This window comes from Miniopterus schreibersii (genome assembly GCF_964146895.1).
Source record: "Miniopterus schreibersii genome assembly, chromosome: 8".
In the NCBI taxonomy this organism is placed as follows: domain Eukaryota; kingdom Metazoa; phylum Chordata; class Mammalia; order Chiroptera; family Miniopteridae; genus Miniopterus; species Miniopterus schreibersii.
In genome coordinates this window covers 8,185,332-8,205,279 of record NC_138109.1, presented here as the reverse complement: position 1 = coordinate 8,205,279, position 19,948 = coordinate 8,185,332, and the positions used below count along the sequence as shown (strand labels likewise).

The following is a 19,948-nucleotide window of genomic DNA, read 5'->3' as shown; positions in this document are numbered from 1 at the left end:
CCCGCGCGCGCCGCCGTCACGGCCGCGCTCCGCTCCCGCGGCTTAGCGGGCTGCGCTCGGCCGCCGGCCGGGGGCGGGGGGCGGAGCGGGGCGCGGGCTCCGCAGGGCTCCTCCCGGCCGCGCGGCCGCCCGCCTCGCCCCCACCCCCCGAGGCGCGGCCCGCCGTAGCCGTCTGTCCGAGCGTCCGTGGGTCGGCTGTCCCTCCCAACCCCCGCCGCGGGGCTAAAGCCGCCCTAGGGACCGCAGCGCCTCCAAAAGCTGCCCTCTTGGGTCGGTTCCCACTCCCGATAATGACTCAACCCCTTGGGGACCACCCAGGCCAGGAGCCAATAGAGCCTGGACAGGAATGGACAGTGAGAACCTAGGACCGGGGTGGGAGGCTCAGGGAGGCCTTCCTGGAGGAGGACACGCCTAAGGTGAAAAAAGGTGTGGAGAAGAGCAGGTGGGGGGCCCTGAGAACAAGCAACTTCTAGGAACTGCCGAGTCGTTCGGGGCCAGCACCGGGGCAGGAAGACGCGAGGCTGAGCAAGCAAACGATTCAGACTTATCCTTGGGCATTAGGGGTCCACCGCGGGAATCAAGTGAATGGACCAGGGGCTGCCGCGTGGTTGTCCCTTCCTCGCTCCAGCTCAGAAATGTTCTCTCAAGCTGGGACCACTGACCATGCAGCCAGCACCCCTGACCCTCTCCCTTTCCTCCTCCCCAGGAGCTCCCCCATTAGCACTCCTGAAGAGAGATACAGGCTGTCATACATAGGCTGGGGGACATCTGGGGAAAACCCAATTAGTCCCCTTGATAGGGGCCTCTGGAGACCCCTTGAGTCACCAGAGTAGCCACTCACATCTTAGCCTCCTATCCAGGCAGAGGATCCTACCTGCCTCTTCTAGGAAGCCTGTGACCATGCACACCCTGGCACAAGACCTCCAGAGACACTCTGGACTGCCCAGCTCCGCTCGGCCCTGCCCATGCAGCTGGGAAGTATCCATGAATGGGCAGCCCTGTGTCTGGGGAAAGGCGGGTCTGGAGAAAGGCGGGCACCTGCCCAGGACAAGATCCAACCAAATACAGCTAGTGCTGTCTGCACTACCCCATAGCCTGGCTCCTGCCCCTGCCAACACCATTTCCACATCCCTCAAGCAGCTGGAGAGTGAGGGACAGCTTCTAGGGGGCCCATGGTGGGGGCACTTAGAGCCAGTCCTGTAAGACAGAAGTGAAAGTGTTTACATAAGAAAGCTCCACAATGAAGTGGGAATGGTGAAGGGGGAGCCATGGACTCAGTGTGTGTGGCTTCTGGGTGGACAGGCTAGCTCCCTGTCCTGGTGGCCCTGGTTATAAATAGGCTCCCAGCAGTGGGAGGCTGGTATAGGGAGGCTGGTAATTGAGCATGGCATTTCTAAGGCAAACGGGTCACACTGCTGCCCCAGGCCTGTGGCCTCAAGAGTCCATCTACCAGCCCTGCTCACCCGCTGTAGTCTAATAATGCCCCTGCCCAGGGCTCTGCAGTCCCTGGGGGCAGGTGGGAGGTGGGCCTCCCCCAGCTGCCTTGGAGGACTCAGACTAAGTGCTATGCTAGCCTGGGCTCCTCCCATCTGCCCTGGGAAGTGGGTGTTAGGTACCTAACTTGCTCAAAGCCACAGAGGAGTGGCCAAGCCAAGGCTGAACTAGGGAGTCTGAGGCCAGGGCCCACCTTCTTATGAAGGATGTAGGTGCCCTGGGGTCCCACCTTCCTCAGGAAGTCCCAGAGCTCAGACACTGTGGGGTCAGCTTGACAGGCTCTGGTTTCAACAGACCTTGGTTTGGCTGGTCCAGCTGCTTAGGGAGGCCTCATTGCTCCTGGCCCAGGACACTCCCAATCTAAAGATTGGCAGCACAGGGCATGGGTGGAGCTGGGGAGGCCCTCCAGGGGGCTGAGGACCAGGGTGGGTTTGCTGAGGCCTCCTGTGGTGAGCATGTTCCCTCCCCGTTCCCAGGCAGGAAATAACCCCGTCAGCCAGGACTGGGACCCAAGACAGATTCTGAAGCTCTTGGCCAGTGTTTCTCCACATCTGGAGCTGAGTTTCCTCTCAGGGCCTGAGGGAGCCTGTGTGAGGCAGATGTTGGCGGCCAGTCTCCAATTCCAGGCTTTAGGGACAAGCCTGAGTGGGGAACATTCTCCCAGGCACCGTCTCGTGGTGTGCTTGGTGAAGGGGTGTTAGCTGTGGGTGGGGTTGGGGGCCTGGTCCCTGCAGTGGCCTCAGCAGTTCATCTGTCCCGAGACTGCTGGACAGTGAGGTATGCACACAGGGATGTGCACTTACACAACCACATACCCACACAGGCTCACACTGGTACGTCAGACCCCCACCCCACAAGCCATGCCAACGCCCTCCCTACCGGAAAGGCTGGGGAAATTTCCACATCAGACACAGGGGCCCTCGCACCAGCTGGGAGGCTCCTTCCCACAGAGTCCCTACTTGCTTTTGAGAGGAGCTGAGGTGTGGGGGATGCTTCTACTGAAAAGAGGCCCCATGCTGGGCTGCGTCCAGCTCCTTCTGCCCATCACTTCCCTGCCTCCTCACACAAGGGAGGGCCACACAAGGCTCAGAGCTGCCATCCTGCGTAAGCCAGACAGAGGGCAAGTGGGGTGCTGTTGGGGCCTCGGGGCCAGGATATGGAACCAGGGCCCCAGGGAAAGGGGTGCTCTCTCTAGTCAGCAAGTCATCGGTCAGACATGAGTGGGCATTGCTGTGCCTGAGGTTCTGGGGTACATGCAGGTACTGGGAGCCAGAGGGGCAGGCTCAGGAAGGCAGACAGGCAAGCCCATGGGAGCCCCCAAGACAAAGACGACCCAGGACAAAGGTCCAGCCAAACAGCAGCTTTATTAGTGATGCTGGAGTCTTTTCAGACAGTACAGTATACGTGGAATATTCCCCGGGGCCCTGGGGAATGCCTCGGGTGTCAGGGACAATACTGTGTAGCACTTACACTGGAATGATATAAAGCTTTGGTGTACAAGTTTTCAGGAAGACAGGTTAACACTGCGAGACAAATACTGCACACAACACCAGCTCTCAACGTGAATTGGACTTTTGGCCAAGGGGGTAACTTCTAAGTGGTTAGGTGCTGGGGTTCCTCCTGGCCCAGCGGCAGGAGGCGTCTAGGGCTGAGGCTCCGCTTGGCCCTGTCGCTTCGCCTTCATCTGCAGGTACCGCCCTTTGCCTTCCTCAAAGCGCCTCTTCTCGTCCTCGGTCTCAGGCTGTGGGCCACACACAGAAACAGGCAGGTTAGAGATGTGCTGAACACAGGGCTGTGGGCCCTGCCCCACCTCTGCCCACATCCTGGGACTTCCTGGGTGCCAGGCAACGCCTGTCTGCCAGCCAACATGCCTTGAGGGGCCAGGGAGCCTCCCATGGCAGAGCTCTGCAGAGGGGAACACCAGGAAAGAGCCTTTGTAGGGTTGCAGGGACATAGCCAACAGGAAACTGGCCAGGCCCTGTGGGCACCCCCACATCACTGCTCACAGCAGTGGAATCCCATACCTGGTGCCTCTTTGGCAATGAATTTTAGCTGGAGATGCAGTTGATATGAAATGTGGAAGGGAAGGCCTAAAGCAGAGCCAAGCAAGAGGAAGGAAAAGAGGGACCCTGCTGGGGCCCCACATTTGCTCCACTACTAGGAATGCCAGTTGCTCACAGTCTCTGCCCCAAAGAACAGTGGGGACAAACACTGCGCTGGCCATGTGGCCTTGAGAAGGCCATTTCATTGTACTGGGAGCAACGCTGACCCCTGTGGGCAGGGAGCCCTGGATAGCACGGATGCCCAGGAAGTGGCACCTTAGTCTTTGTCACCCCTTTTGTTGTTTCCTTCCTCTGAGCAACTTGAGAAGCAGGGTCACCACACTGAGGGGCGGAGCCAACTGATGAGCCTGGATTTGGCCAAAGGCTGGGTTTTGCCAGGGATGATCCTGGTTCATGCCTGCTGACCTGGGGGGAGTATAAATGGCACCCCCTTTCACTCAAGAGTGGCCTGGCTGCTAAGCGGTGTGACCCCTGGGCAGAGGTCACCATAGCAGTGTCAGACGGTCACTTCACAAGGCCCCACCTGCCCTGCCGCAAAGTTCTCGCTTTTTCTTGCCTGCCTGGCTGGGGATTTAGGTTTAAAGAGCCATGCAAATTCCTCTGGGATGACATTTCCTTGTGACACTTTGAGGATGTCTGAAAGCCAAAGAAATGGGGCAGCTGCCCTTCATCCACAATGACACCAGGCCCCAGCAGCTATTTTTAGGCTTGAGTGTTTTACAGACAAATGGTATATTGGCAAAAGAGAGAGCAATTAGCCAGAGGATGTAATGTCAGGTTAGACCAAATATTCCTCTCAGCCTTCTCAGGAATCGTCTCCAAATGTCACCAGGTGTACACTGTCTAAACCTTGCGGCGTGCAGCCAACGGAATCCTCGATATGTAAAGCGTGAGGAATGTGCTCTTTACAGGGGCTCTGTCCCGTCCGAAGAGATTGGAGCACGCGTGGAATATGGTGGCTTTTCCAAGGCGCTTTATTGAAGAAGGCCTGCCTGTGGCTCTAGTTTCATCTTTGCAGCCATTTTTTTCTCTAAAATGAAATCTGAGGCTATGCAATTTGACCTGAAACAGCCCAGGGAAAACAAAACGTTCTCGGTTTGAGCAGGCAGTTCTAACGGGGCAAGACCCCTGCGCTTCCTGGGGGCTGAAGGACTCGGAGCCCAGCCCCTGCTGAAAGCACCTCAGGAGGTTATGGCCACGTCCTGCTGGACACAGCAGGAGCTCCTGTGCAGACCCAGGCAGAACATGCTAGAGCAGGACTTCTCCAGCCTGGAGATCCTGTAAATGCAGATTCTGGCCCAGTGGGTCTGGGGCTGAGACTCAAATTCGAACAAGTATCCAGGTAATGCGATGCTGCTGGCCTGCGGACCACTTTGAGTAGCAGGGCCCTGCCCCCTCTCCATCCATCCCTGTCCTAAATGGGGAGCAGTCCATGTAGCCAAGAATGCAAAGTTAAGGCCACTGGGTTAGGACAGCAGGGACTTCTCTCCTTCCCGTGGCACTTGCTTGTGTGGCTGAGGAAACGTAGCTCCCATCCATCCACAGCAGTCAGAGGCCATGGCTCAGCAGAGCAGCATGGCTGGCCCTTCCTTAAGGGGAGAAGGGGCTGCAGCCAGGCTTCCTGCCTGTCTCACAGAGGACCCCATTGTGGGCAGTGAATGTGGGGTCCTGGAGCTGAGAAGTGGGGAGTTGGGGCCTGGTGGGGCTGGCGGAGGGCTGGACCACATGCTAAGGTTCCTCCCGGCTCTGAGAGCCCAGCCCCTCTCTGCTAGGGTTCTGGAGCAGGCTGGGCCTCCCTTTAGCTGGTGGAGTTTTTTCATCCCTGGGGCAGGGGAAAGGCAAGAGGTTTGGAAACAAAAGAACTTCTCAAAAGCAAGGGAGTGTGAGCCTGGCCTGCTGGGCAAGGCAGTGGGACTGAGGGCACGGCCGCCCAGGCCTTCTGCCAAGCCCACTGGAGCCAGGTCCTGTCTGATGGGAGGGGATCTGTTTCTCCAGCCCCTTGGCATTCCTGGAAACTGGCAGATGTGGCATTCTAGCACGGAATTTGGTCCCCAAGTCCCCGGGTCACCAGCCAAGTGCTCTTGTGGCTCTCGTGGAGCGGCCTCTTCATTCTGCCCCCAAACCAGCCCAGCCTCCCCTCTAGGAGCTGGGAAGGGGCCCAGGGAGGAGTGGCAAATGGCCCAGTGGAGCTGATGGCATGACCTTAGGAGCCGTCACCAGGGGTGCCCTGGATGGCAGGAAGGAACCAACCATCTGAGGCCAGGTTCCTAGGAAGAAGGCAGCTGCCATTGGGACTGAGGGACTGAGGAAGGGCTGCTGGACCTGGGAGACACCCAGGGAGCAGCCTCACCCTCTGCAGCCATTACTTTGCCCGTCCGTCTGTCTGTCCGTGCTATCCACTCTGGTTCTTCCCCTTGAGGATATGCATCACTATTTCACATGTGTTAACACCACTCATTGCAAAGCTGCAGCAGGTGCCCCCAACTCTGAACAGGACACGAAGCCTTTCTGAGGGCCTGTGGCCAAATGGTTTGGGAACCTGCATGCTAATTGGCCTCTCGCAATAAATAATGCCCACTGGGTCATGTTTTAAAAATTGTGAAGATAAATCTGTTTAACTTTGTTTAATGTGGGCTTTCCCAGACTGACTTAGCCAGGGACCCCTTTTCTAAGGAACCCTTCTTGGGAAGTGCTACCCATACACTCCTGCCATCAGCTTGCCGAGTGTGCCCTCAAAGCTGGCCTTGACAGCCCTGGGACATGCCTGGACAGAGAGTGGCCAGGCGGTGCTGGCCTCCAGAATGGGCCACTGCTGACAAAGGCCAGGGCTCAGGCTGGCCTGCGTGGGACTCACCACCGCGCAAAGCCTTCGGGAGTGGCCTCTTCATTTTGCCCTCAAAGCAGTGCAGCCCCCCCTCCAGGGCCAGCGAGGGGGGACCAGCCAGCCTGGTTTAAATCTTGAGGCCTCACAGACTCACCTACATTCCTCTTCTGTAAAATGGGCCAATATCCACCCCACAGGGTTGCTGTGAGGACCAAAGTCCTCCCAGCTGTCCCTGTTCAACACCAGTCATTAAAAACGAGCAGAGGGAAAGAAGCTGGGCACAAAAGCCCACCTCACACGTGTGTCCATTACGTGAAATGTCCAGAACAGACAAGTCTAGAGAGCACGTTCCCGGCCGCCAGGGGCTGGGCAGGGTGACGGCTGAGAGTGCGGTGTTCTTTTTATGGCAATGGAATGCTCTAAAATTGATCATGGTGATGGCAGCTGAACTCTGCGACTGTACCAAAACCCACCGATTGCTCACTGTAAACAGCAAAACTGTACGGCACAAAACTGTGACTACCTCAGGAAAGCTGTTCTAAACCAAGGCCACCACAGAGGCGAGAGCATTCTCAGTTACAGAACATCAGAGGGAAGGTGCAGGGTGGCAGAAATGCTCGCTCAGTAAAACCAAGCACTGTCTGCCCCCTGACTCCCTCCTTCCCCCGTGTATCCCCACAAGCACAAAGCACCCGTGTGCGCAGGCACTGGGGACTCACCTCCATGAGCAGACTTTCCAACTGACAGCCCACTCAACCCATATGTAGGGAGGAGACAACAGCGTGGCCCAAAGATGACGCACAGCAGGGGGGCCGAGAGGGCCAGGTGCTGGGCGGGTCACGGGAAGGCCCTGATCCACAGGCAGTCCCTAGGGTTCTCTGTCACAGCAAAGAGCAGAGCCAGGGCCCATAAGGAAACCAAACCAGCCCCGGAATGGCCTCCTTGGGAAGGAACAGAGGGCAGTGTCTCAAGGACAGCTCCGGGCGGACCCTCTGGCAGTTCCTTTCGCCCTGTGCTGCTTTCTCATCTGTAAAGTAAGAAGAGCCTGTGCCTCCTGGGTCTATATGGGTTAGAGGACCAGGCAGAATGCATGCCGTCCCCAACTGAAGGCTTCAGCACGTGGTGCTCCCATTAGCCGGTCAATGATCTGTCACTGGGGTGACCTTCGGGTCCCTTCTAACTGGGGGCTCAGGAAGCCCAGAGTCCTGGTGGTCTTCCAGCACAGGAGGACTGCTGCATTTATAGGCAAGAGCCTGACTCTGGGAACGCTGGCCCTGCAGCAGCCGCGAGCAGGAAGGCCAGAGTCCAGGCCGGGTCTCTGCAGGACAAAGGCCTGCCCAGGGCCTGCTGGCCAGAGTCCAGTCCGCTGGTGAGAATAAGCCAACGACAAAGAGCCCCTCTATCTTAGAGACACACTGAAATACATGGAGGTGACGATGTGATCTCAGATTTGCTTCCAATGAACCTGGGTGGGGAGGTGGGCAAAGTTGGCCCCGTGTTGATAACTACATAGTTCTAGTTCTTTCTTCTCTTTATTTTTTCATATATTTGAAATTTCTATAGTTAGTAAGAAAGGAAATTGACCTGACCAAAACTTGGCCCCTCCCCCGTCCCCAGGCACAAAGGACATAAACGTTGGGAGTGAAGGGTGGGCAAGGGGGAGAGTCCATATGTCTGGAAGCCAGGGAAGCACAGTGCTGGGTCTGGGGGTGAGCGAGGGGCCTACTGCCTGCTGTGGTTGTGCACATGCAGGTCAGGCACTTTGCCTGTCCTCCTGTCAGGCCTGAAGTCTGGCTTTCCACCACAATACCCTCACTGACTGCAGCTACTCAACCCTCAGCACCAGCAGGCCATCCAGTGTCCCAGAAGGTGTGCCCCAAAGGCTCTGGATGCTTCTCTCACTAGAGGAGGGGCCAAGGCTGAAATGCAGGCAATTCTTGTCTATGCTGTTGGCACCAAACACAGTAAATTCTTGTGTCCACTTGGTGGACTGAGATGCTGGTGCCCAGCACCGGGCCTCATGGCTGCTCTGACGGGTCTCCAATGCTTAATGTTCTAGAGCTAGCTCATCAGCTAGGATCTACCCTCAGACAGAACTAATGCTGTCTAGTGATGGATGTGGAGGCAGCTGGCCAGCTGGACCGCATGGCCAAGACACTGGCAAGGCCTGGGAGGAAGGAGCCAGCTGAGGGCTCATCTCTCTTCTTGTCTCTGGGGACAGCGGTATGTGCTGAATGTTCCGGGCTACAAGAGCCCAGCCATGCCCCGGAGCAGGATTTGACTGACATCAGGGCATTAAGCACCCACCCTCAAGATGCTGACGGCCTTCCTCGCCCAGCTGCCTTGGAAGGTGTCTGGCCAGGGCAGGTTACGAAGACTGTCAAGGGCAGTGAACCTCCTGCTAACCCCAGAGAAATGGAAACAAACACAGGGGGACAGGGGGGCATCTCCACTCTCTGTGTAGCAGAGTCCCCGCCCAGATGCTGGTGGACATTCAGCCTCCCCAGGGCTGTAAACAGCCCTGCTAGCCAAGTGACTAAGGGGGGCCACCACTTCCCTGCTGGGTATGGAGCTGACAACGAGACAGATGGCTCCCCGAATACAACCCCTACCCACAGCCCAGCTGCTGCCTCCTCGAAGCCCGTCTCTCTCCATCTGGCAAAGTAAATAAATACACAAGTTGTTGGCTGTTGCTGTTTTTAAGGGAGGGTGGGGCAGCCGGGAGAAGGAAAAGGCCCCACCTTGGAAAGTTGCTTTTTCTTTCAAGTGCCCGAAGCTGAGGCAGGGAGAAGGGCTGGGGATCACTGGCAGGTGCCTCCTGACAGTCCAAGCATATGTCCACAGCCTTGGGGGCCCCCCATGCATATGCCTGGGAGAAAAGAGGTGATAGCAAAGGGGACGCAGGTGGCTCAGGGCATGGCGACGCCCATCCACCATGGCATAAGCACAAGGGGGTGCCTGCCCGGTGGGAGGGACAGTGGAGGGGTGATGAGAGACACAGGCTTGGGTCACAGGGGCCTGGCTGTGTGACCTCAAGGATGCTGCCCACCTTCCCAGGGCCAGTTGCTTCCAGCTGTAAAATGGGGACTCAAGAAGGTGACATGGCACCCTGGCCAGTGTGGCTTAGTTCGTTGGGCTCAGGTTGCTGGTTTGATTCAATCCTGGGTTTTGGGCTCAATCCCGGCAGGGGGCGTGCAGCAGGCAGCCAATCAATGTTCCACTCTCTCATTGATGTTTCTCTTTCTCTCTCCTCCCTCCCTCTCTCTCTAAAAAAAATCAATTAAAAATAAAAAAATTAAAAAAAATAAAAAGGTGACATGGTGAGGTGCTTTCTTCAGTACCTGGAAAGGGGGGCTCCCCATGGGTGCACACACAATTCCACAGTGTGGTACTCTTATTCCAGTAAGTGAGCTCCTGTTTCTAAGTCACAGCACAGCCCTGGGAGGAGGGCAGGGGACTCTGAGGGTCATCTTAGGGTGGTAGGGCCTTTGCTACTTTTTTTAAAAAAATGTTTTAATTGATTTTAGAGAAAGAGGAAGGGAGAGGGAGGTAAATATTGATGTGAGAGAGAAACATTGATTGGTTGCCTCCTGCATGAACCCGGACCAGGGATCAAACCTGCAACCTGGGTATGTGCCCTGACCGGGAATTGAACCGGTGAACTTCCTGTGCACAGGAAGGCACGCAAACAATTGAGCCACACTGGACAGGGCAAGGTGGCAGGGCCTTTGGAGTTTCATACCCAGCCACAGGGACAGGAGGGTGAGGGCAGGGCCCCAGGGCAGCAGGAAGTGCCCTTGCCCCTCTGCTCAGGGACCTGCGCCTGGCCGCTGGGGCCTCTGGTCTGCCTCTTCTCCCTCCCTCCTCTCGCTCTTCCTGCCAACTGCTGTCTTCTGGGCTTCCTTCCACTGGGGAGGTGGGGGGAGGCCTGTGGCTTTCAGAGCCTAAAAGTGCAAACCAAATGTTTTCCATTTTCCATTTTCTGTGCTTTGAGAACACACATTTGGAACTTGGCACAGAGGGTGAGTGACTAAGTTCCACCTTGGTAAAATCAATAGCTTGTCCTTTTTGTAATTAATGAATGTCTGGTGCGAAGAGGGTTTCCAGTGGTGCTATAACAACTTCCTGTGAGCCAGAGGGATGCAGACCTTCCTAATTAGGCAGCCACACAGTGCACCCTCTCTCACCTTCATAATGGAGACAAGAGGGATCTTGGGATAATCATGCAGGCAATTAAGATGTCTTCTGAGCCCGGCTGGTGTGGCTCCTAGGATACAGGAGATCGAGGTTCGATTCCTGGTCAGGGCACATGCCCGGGTTGTGGGCTTGATCCCCAGTGGGGGGCATGCTGGAGGCAGCTGATCAATAACTCTCTCATCATTGATGTTTCTCTCTCTCTCTCCCTCTCCCTTCCTCTCTCTGAAATCAATAAAGATATACTAAAAAAAAAAAAAAAAAAAAGTCTTCTCATTACTGAGGCTCCTCAGCATGGCCTGGTTAGGGGCGCTGTGCGTGGCCAGGCAAGGATGAGCTCGGCACCCAGGACACACAAGGCTTACAAGCAGCTGTGGCCCCAAAGTACAGCTCCTCCCTTGGACCCTAAGATCAGTGCAGCTGGGCCAGGACCTGGGAAGCTGCTCATCACTCTGCTTACTCCCAGCGGCTGCAGGCCTGGGCTCATGAGCCCCTCAATATGCCCACATGAGGTGTCGCTGGGGCAGCCTCCAGCAGATGGGAGCCGGTATCTCCAATAACAAGACTGCTGTGAGAGTCATAAACACCCTTGCCAGGGGCTCCCCTCACCCAGCAGCACCAGCTCAGTCCCAAATAACCACCCTCAAGTGTGGCTATGAAACTGTCCTGGGTAAGGGCCAACAGGACGCTGGGGACGAGGCAGGGGGCTTGAGCACTGCCAGGGAAAGGCAGCGAAGGGTGATAGTGTCTGTTAGACAAGGGGAACCAAGACTCGTTCGCGTTCAGTGGGCCCCTCAGCAGCTTCTCCCACAGGCCCTGCACGCCTGGTCATAGCACTCGCCCCTGTGCCGCTGTGTCGGCGTCGCCATCCCTACCAGACAACTACACTAAAGGTCATAACTGCCATGTGCCAAGTGCTTCCAACTGACCGGGCCAGGCATTCTCACTGCAATCTCTGGCCTGCGTGCCATCACTCTTTGCCGCGCTGGTCTTTTTTGCCCTCTGAGGCGAGCACAGTGCCTGGGACGTAGGGGTAGGGGGCAGGTTGGGTGCGGGAAGCATTTGCTGAATGAATAAATGATCAAACAAATGAAGATCAAAGCAAGAAAGCCTTAATTCCAAATTGGGGTGGTGGTTGTGCTAATGATTCAAAACTGGTGCTTTTGCTCAATGGACGCACATTCAGGCATCACCTGTCCCCACCTCCCTGGGCCACCGAGAAGCAGCTGGTTCTTACATGCTCAGGGACAGCGCTGTATTCTGCCCCAGGACATACCATGCACAAGCTTGCGCTGTTGAGAAACCCTTTCTGGGCCCAAAGACCCTCACAGGCCTCTTCCACAACCCCAATTTCACTTTCCACAGCAGCCACAGATGCCCCGACTCTAGGAAGGACCCCTCTTCCTGCTGCGCCCTCTGCAGGTCCCACCCATGCTCCCCTCCTGCAGCCACCTCCTCCACACCACACAGTCAGGCCTAACAGTGCCCCAGAGAGCCGGCCTCCAGGTTTTCACGTTTTGGAGAAATCCAAATAGAAAGGAGTGGCATGGACTTGAAGACACATCACGGAAGCAACAAGCTGACGTTCCATGTGCAGGACCTACCAATGTTTTAATGAGAAGAGGTGTCACTGGTGTGATGAGCTGTCTCATCTGGAGAGCTGGCTGTTGAAGGCTAATTGGGTGGTTTTCAAAGCACTGGCTGTTCCAGCAAAGAGGCCGGTGTAGGGCTGTCAGGGACACAGTGGGTCTTCAAAGGACGTCTGTAGACTGGACAAGTTATGATGGTCAAAGGATGTCTGGGCTCCTGGCAGAGCAGAGGTGAGAGCCGGGCTGGTGGGGGATGCACGCTGTCATCCATGCCCCCTGTGGTACCCACTCCCTGGTTCCAGGGGAGGTGGGACTCAAGGGCCATTGGAAGTGCCTGAGTACCAATCATTCAGGTAATAGGAGCAGCTTCAGGGTTCTGGCATTTTCCCATCACAAGGCAGATTTTGTACTGAGGATCCAAAACTAGGGAGGAGCACACTAGTCAAGGAGCGTCATGACCCTTCCAGTCCCTGGCTCTCCCCTGTGCACTGGCAGCAAGGAGGGGCAGGGGCTCAGCTTCCCTCGCTTAATCAGGCTCCCCAACCTTTCCAGAAAAAGATACGTCAATCCTGCTGTACCCCAGTACGTCTCAATTTCTTAAGTTAGGGAGCAATTACAAATCACTCCACCACACTGAGTGTCCAGGGCACTGAGGCGTGGAGCCACTTGGGGCCTAGGCCCACAATGAGCCCCATGAGGGGACCTGCTTTCCTATATCGTGGGGGTGGGATGTAAGGTGTGTAGAGCCACCTGGCTGTGGTCAGGAGAGGTGGTGGCCGCCTCGGCTGCTGATGCTTTGTCCAAGGAATGGGCCTTCGTGAGGAACCCAAATGGCAAATGCATGCCATTTGCCTGGGTCAGGCTCAGCTCTGGAGAATGGGGAGCTGACAACTGCTGAAAGTCTTGCCCTGTGCTTTCTCTTCGGTGCTAAGGGGCATGGAGTCTTCACTACTGCCATCACCAGTGCCATCACCACTGACAGCGTGAAGGTGGACCACAGAGAGCAACCGCCAGCCCGTGGTGACTACAGTGGGGAAACTGAGGCTTGGAGACATGAAGGGGCCAGCCATAGCCAGGGGCTCAGGGTCCAACAGTAGATTCCTTGGACCAGAGGTAGCCATTTGGCTTTGAGCACGTCACTTCCCCTTCCCTCTCTCTGTCACAGTCGCATCTCTGCAGGATGCAGATGCAACCACACAGGAGTGGCCGGTGCTCTGAACCCCCAGCTCTCTGTGACCAGACTGTCGTCATTATGGCACCTAGGACACCCACTCCACCAGCCCCTCCCAGGAGGCGGGGAATGACCATGGTGGGCAGCCTGGCTTCGCGAGTGGACACTCAGTAACCATGGCAATGACTGGCCCTCGAAGCCTCCCCCAGGCCTGAATGTAATGCTCCCATGGGAGCTCTTTATGCTGACAAAGTACAAAAGTACATGTGACTATATTCCTGGTGGGACTCCACTGACTACAAGTGAGCCTCGCTCCAAGAGGAGAGCAGCTGCATCCCTGATTTCCACGGCTGACAATAGTGTCTGGGTATAGGTGCCTGTCCATCAAGCATCACTGTCCATGGTGAACCGAGGCGAGGGTCTGAGCACTTCCAGGGCCAGCCTCACACTGTAGTTTGGGTTTTCTGTGAACAAAGCAAACCTGCTTCACAAAGACTCTACCAACGTGACATGGCTGAGCAGTCAGGCCTCAGCTCACTGGAGACAAATGATCCATAGAAGCTGCTGTTTTTCAAAACCCGCGTCCACCACATGCTTGAGCAGGGTTCTGGGCTCCTCCAATGTCAAGGGCGGGACCGAATACACCCACTGCCCTCTGTATACACACTTCCTCCTCACACCAGGCCAGGACACTGGCACCTTGTCCTGGCATGTCTCCCTGGGACCTTCATAAGTTGCTGCAGCCACACCTGAGCAGGGGACAGCTCTTGCTTTGGATTCAACACAGACACAATTTGGTTCTCATGTTTCTGGAGACACAAAAGGCTTCCCGCACCTGGGCTGGAAAAAAAAAAATCACCCATCGGTGGTGCCAGGTCCCCAGGGAGCCACCATGGTGGTTTCCCTATGTCCTTTTGCACGGGCCACACTTTTCAGCCCTTGTCAGAGGTCTGGGGCTTGTACCCCAGCCCTGAGGTCAGAGGGCACAGCCATAGGGAGGCCTTTAGAGGGAGGGAGGGCGGCAGGGCCTGGGCCTGGCGTCCAGACTGGTGGCCTGGCTCCATGCTCTGCGTTCACCTCTTCTAATAATTAGCCTGGAAAGTGCCGGCAGCTGCGGGGACTCGGTGTGCAGGCCCTCCTCAGCATAAAATATTAATCAAGAAATACTCCAAACAGCAACGCTGCTGCCTTCCGTGTCAGCTGGCCCTGGGGATGGGAGCTAAAAATAGACAGGAGGTTGAAGAATTGCTGACAGTGGGGGGAGGCAGAGCGGGGGAGGCTGGGCCCCCACCGCTGGCACGCACACAGGCCCGAGAGCACACGTGTGCTCCGAGACACAGACAACGGTCATGGCAGCACTGCGGAGGCCAGGCTGGAGCTGTGCTATCTTTGGTCTATCTTTGGTCTTTCACCCATAGGGGGTCCTGCAGGCCTCGCCCTGTAGCAGCTGGGCGGCCTCAGGTGCCTGAGTGCCCTTTCGACAGCCCTCCATGTCTGTGGCTCCTTTCACTTGGACAGTCCTGAGAAATGGCTCCCTCTCCTCCAACTCCAAGCTCAACTGGAATGCACCCTTATCACCCCCTTAAAAGAAATCTATTTAAGTTGCAACTGCCCCCCCTGAAAACACCAGCTACGGGGACTGGACCCATCCTCCCCACCAGAAGCTATTCTTACCAACACGGGTGGGCCCCAGGCCACCTCAGTAGAGAATCAAAGGCCATCTTTAACGGGTGAGAAACCACAGCCTGGGCAGACGCAAAGCCAGCCAGCGGGAAGGTGTGGCCGCAGCCGTGAGCTGGCCCCTGAAACCTGAGGGATTCGGTCACCACCGCCTTCATTTGAGCAGGTGTCGTTCCCCGTCCCCCTTTAGCCCCGCACACTGTGCCCCAGGACCTCCTCCTACACCGGAACCCTGACCAGGTTGTCCACAGACTGGCCCAGCCCCAGGGCTGCTTCCTCGCTCCATGAAGTGCATGGGTCCAGCCCCTTTAAAGGCTCCTTGACCACAGGCCACTCCACGGGAGACCAGACCCTGGGGCACCGAGGCCCTCCTCCCAGAGCCCACAGGCCACCCACCCTCCCGACTGTGGCACTGGCCTCCCCAGCTGGCTGAATATGTTGGGGAGCAGCCGTGGTGCCTTCAGTTAAGCCTGTGGCGGCTGCTGGACTCCTGGGCTAGCGCACCTCCTAACTTGGCTATCGCCGGTATTGCAGACCTGGTCAGAGGACCCTGTCAATCGCATTTACTCAGTAAGAGCCTTTTCAAAACAAAGACATCACGACCCCTTGGCTATCTTTGGTCTTTCACCCATAGGGGGTCCTGCAGGCCTCGCCCTGTAGCAGCTGGGCGGCCTCAGGTGCCTGAGTGCCCTTTCGACAGCCCTCCATGTCTGTGGCTCCTTTCACTTGGACAGTCCTGAGAAATGGCTCCCTCTCCTCCAACTCCAAGCTCAACTGGAATGCACCCTTATCACCTCCTTAAAAGAAATCTATTTAAGTTGCAACTGCCCCCCCTGAAAACACCAAGCCCCACCTCCTGTTTCCCCCTTTGCCACCATCCAACATGCTCTATTTTCCCTACTTGTTTACTGACTCTCTCCCTCTGGTAGGGTGTGAGCTCTAACGAGGAGGGTCCGAGGAAAGACAATGATGGAGCTCCTGATGTAAATTAGCTCGCAGAACCCTCACCCACCCTTTGTGGTGTGTACAGATGCGGAAACCGAGGCCCATGGGAAGCACCAGCCTGAGATCACAGACCAGTACATATGGACCTGACAGCTTGTGCAGGGTGCACAGCACCGAAGGGAGGGAGCCTCGGGGATGGAACTCTGAATGACCGAGTAGAGACGTGGCTGAAACGGCGAGCAAGCCTGTGATCGCTCCCAGACATTTCCTGAACCCCGCTCTGTACCGGTGTCCTGCAGTCACACCTCAGGACAGGGGCTGGATACTAACCTGATGCACATGCACTAGACCATGACGGGAAAGAGTTGCTGGGGGGGGGGGGCTTCACCCAGAGTGGTGAGGGAAGGCCTTCCAAGGAGGAAATGTCTACGAAACAGTGGAAGGAGCTGGCTCCATGACAATCTGAGGGAAGGTGTCCAGGCAGAAGAAGAGCATGTGCAAAGGCCCTGAGGCTGAAGGAGTTTGGGGTGAGGAACAGAGGAGGCCCACTTGGCTAGACCTGTGCCAAGGGCAGTTTAGGTGGGAGAGGGAATGAATCTGCAGTGTAGAGCTGGATCGAGGGCACAGGAACGGAGGACAGAGGACAGCTCAGGGCTGAGTAGGACCCAGCAGCAGGGACAGGGCCTACAGACACTGGGTGTGGGGCTGAGCAGGAGAGAGGAGCCTGCCAGGTTCCAGAACACACCAAGGGATGCAACACATGAGGAGGAGTGGGAATTTTTCGCGGGGGGAAGATGAGCTCAGTTTGGGATAAATCGTGTGTGAGATGCCTGCAGACACCCTGTGGAGAGGGCCAGAACTGGCAAAGCCGATGTGGGAGTGAATGGACCAGGCACAGGGCCTGGACCCAACAACCCAAGTTGGAGAAGGGCGCAGGTGGGACCTGTTGGAGCTTTGTGCTTAGGGAGACTGTGGGGTGGCCTATCTGGACACTGCAGAGTCCGTGTCAAGGATGTGCAGGCATCACTGAGGCCTAGTGAGTTGTGCCAAAGGCAAGGAGAGGCCAGCGAGATAAAGATGGAGAGTGTCCTTGGAACTGGCCACCCTGCTAGAGCGGAGGCCAGGAGGACTGGGAGGCCTGGAGGAAAGAGGTCAAGGATTCCCATGGGTGGTGGGAAATTAGCATGCAGGACAGATATATTGGGGAGCGGCCTTGCTAACAGATGCCCCCAAGGGTCACTGTGACAATGTAGAATGAGATGGGACAAGGCACTGGGAGAGAACCCAGGCAAGCCTGCATTCTGAGGGCCAAGGGGTGCAGGCAAGGTTCCGAGAAGCGGTCCAAGACCCAGAGAGATGTGGCTCAAAGGTCAAGGCCAGAGCGGTCTGGGGAATGCGTGTGCACCAGTCAAGGGGCGGGGTGGGGTGGGGGCCGTCCTACCAAGGCTGCTGGGTGGTGGGTCCGGGAGAGGAGCAGCCTGTGGGACGGGTGCTCTGTCTTCATGGAAAGGCAGGCCCCAGGGAGGCCCCTGAGGCTCACGTCGGGTGTGCTGTGGGGGCTCCTTGCCAGCAGGGGGAGGTGAGGGCGGGGAGGAACAAGGCTCTGACAGGGAGGCAGGGGAGGCTGCAGACACTGACAGGGAGAGGAGGAGGCCAAGAGTGTGTTCCCAGCCTGACAGAGGAACCTGTGCCCCAAAACCCCAAGTAGGGCAAGGTGATATCTCAGCAGGTCCAGTCACTGGGAAGGACCTGGAGGTGGAGAGGTGACAGGCATGTGTGAAACACAGTGGGGGGCCTGCCTGCATGAGGAAGGCTCCTGGCTCTTGCCTTCCTTCCTTTCAGTTTGAGCCCTTGTATCCTCCTAGGCCAGGTTCACAGCTCTCCTCCAAGCAGACCCTATTCCCAGGATCTCAGGACTTGCCACCTGACTCACTGTTGGCCCCAAGGGCAGGACACACCCCTGCAAAGAGCGAGTGGAGGGAGGGGGCCATGGAGGGCGGGGGAGGGACGGGAGAGGGTCCTGCTGGCAGCTAAAGCTCCTCTGCCATGACAGGGGCCTCAATGCCATGGTGGCCTGGGCAAGGACTGTCAGCCCACCCATCCCAGAAGAGTCTGTGAGACCCTGCGAGGAGCAGGGGTGAGTGAGCACTTCCAAGGAGGCACCTCAGAGGGGATGTGGAGGCTGCCTTCCTGCCTGTGGAGGCAATGAGATCTTAAATGCAACATGTTTATTTGCACAGAAGTTTTCAGCACATGCTTTCCTCCAGGAGGCACGGGATCTGCATGGGGAGCAGATGCACGGGGGCAGCAGGGGGCCTGAGGCGCTTCTGGAAGCAGGGCTCAGACAGTCAGAGGCCCTAGTTGCCTACATGGCTGCTGCCACCAAAGAGCCAGGTGCTGGAGAGACCACCCCGCTCTGCCCAGGCTGCTCCGCTCCCCATTCCCTCACCCTATGGAGGGCAGGTGCTCCAACTACAGCCTGGAGTTCTGGGTTCCCCCGGCCCCTAGAAGAGCTACCCCTAGTGACAGACAATCTGGTTCAAGGAGGAGTCAGGAGCAGCCTGAACTGTGGCTTTTTCCACCCAGCTCAGAAAGCTGTGCGCTGGATCCACACCCAGGCTCCTCATGACTAGCTGTGTGACCTTCCACAAGTGCCTCAGCCTTGTGGGGGGGGGGGGGGGTGTACTTGCCTGTGTAATGGGGGAGGGGGGCTGAGAGAACCAGTGGGACACGCTCCAGGCAGGGCACTTACCCTGACTGCCATTGGGAAGGAATTTGTGAGGCTTATTATAAAACCATCATGAGATTTAAGGGAAATCTGTAAGAGTCTTTCCTTCCTTCATTCATTCCATACACAATTACCGAGTGTCTCCCAGTCAAGCATCCTCACCATCTTCCCCGTTCCCAGCCTTGACTCCTTGGCTGCCTCTGGTCAAGTTGTTAGGATTCCAACTCCTAGAACTCAACACTGTACCCCCTGCACCCCCAAACCGGTCTTCCTGGGGGCTCTGCCTACTACTGGGCAGCACTTGACCCTGGCCTCCCAGCTTGAAGGCCACCTGCCAGGCACACTCCTCTGCTCCTCCGAGCACCCACATTGCCTATCTACTCCCTAACTTGGCCAGGCCTTGCAGACAGTAGGACGCACACATTTTTCAGAGAGCTCCCACTAAGTGCCAAGACTATTCCAGGCCCTAGTGGCCCATTAGGAGCAAACACATTCCAGGCCTAATGAAACTTGGTCCAGGGGGAAGACGGACTATCGACTAATGACCGGCTAACCTGGGTCCAGTGGTAGTAGGGCTCTGGAGATAGCAGGGCAGGTATGAGCCCAGAGGGTGACCGGGGGCACTCTGGATGGGGGTCAGGGGCTCCTGTGAGGAGGTGACATGATGATTTGGCCCCAAAGGTGGACAAGAGGCCTGTACAGGGGCAGTGAGGGCGGGGAGCAGGCTGGGGTTGGGGGTAGCGGGAACTTGGATTTTGTGCTAAATGCACCAGGACCCAGAAGCTTTTAGCAGTGAAGTGACAAGATTAAATAGCTGAGAGATCACCTGGTGCTGAGGAAAAGGGTGTGTGAGTGTGAGGAAGGGAGGGACCAGGGAGGAGGCTGTGGTGGCCCCAGGTGCCATTCGGATTGGGCAGGGGTGGGAGTGAGGGGGGTGGGAGCCTAGGAAATCTCCAGGGATTGTGGCCTTGAGCAGTGGGGGACCTCAAGTGTCAACAGCTGACATGGGGGCTGGGAGGCTTGTCAAGAGGGAAGGAAATCATTAAGTGCTCAGTGAACCTAAACTTTTGTTTACCAGATAAATAAAACCCTTGTGAGGCTACCACCCCAGCAGCCATCCTAAAATATCCACATCCAGGAGCCCAAACAGCAGCCTTGAAATTGTGCTCACCTGAAATCTCACGTGAGGAGCCCCAACTGTGGTGGAGTGAACCCTGCTGGGGGCTGTGACCCTCCAGGATCTGTACCCAGGCCAGAGAC

General features: G+C 56.9%; 1 protein-coding gene across 1 annotated transcript in view; it reads right to left on the bottom strand.

Moving 5' to 3' along the window:
• Window positions 1-2,839: 2,839 nt before the first annotated feature.
• Window positions 2,840-19,948, bottom strand: part of ACOT7 (acyl-CoA thioesterase 7) — a 72,662-nt gene continuing 55,553 nt past the window's right edge. Inside the window, exon 9 of the mRNA XM_081144298.1 lies at window positions 2,840-3,235. Within this exon, the coding sequence (XP_081000424.1) occupies window positions 3,137-3,235 (99 nt within the window). The 3' untranslated portion in view covers window positions 2,840-3,136. The remainder of the gene's footprint in view (window positions 3,236-19,948) is intronic.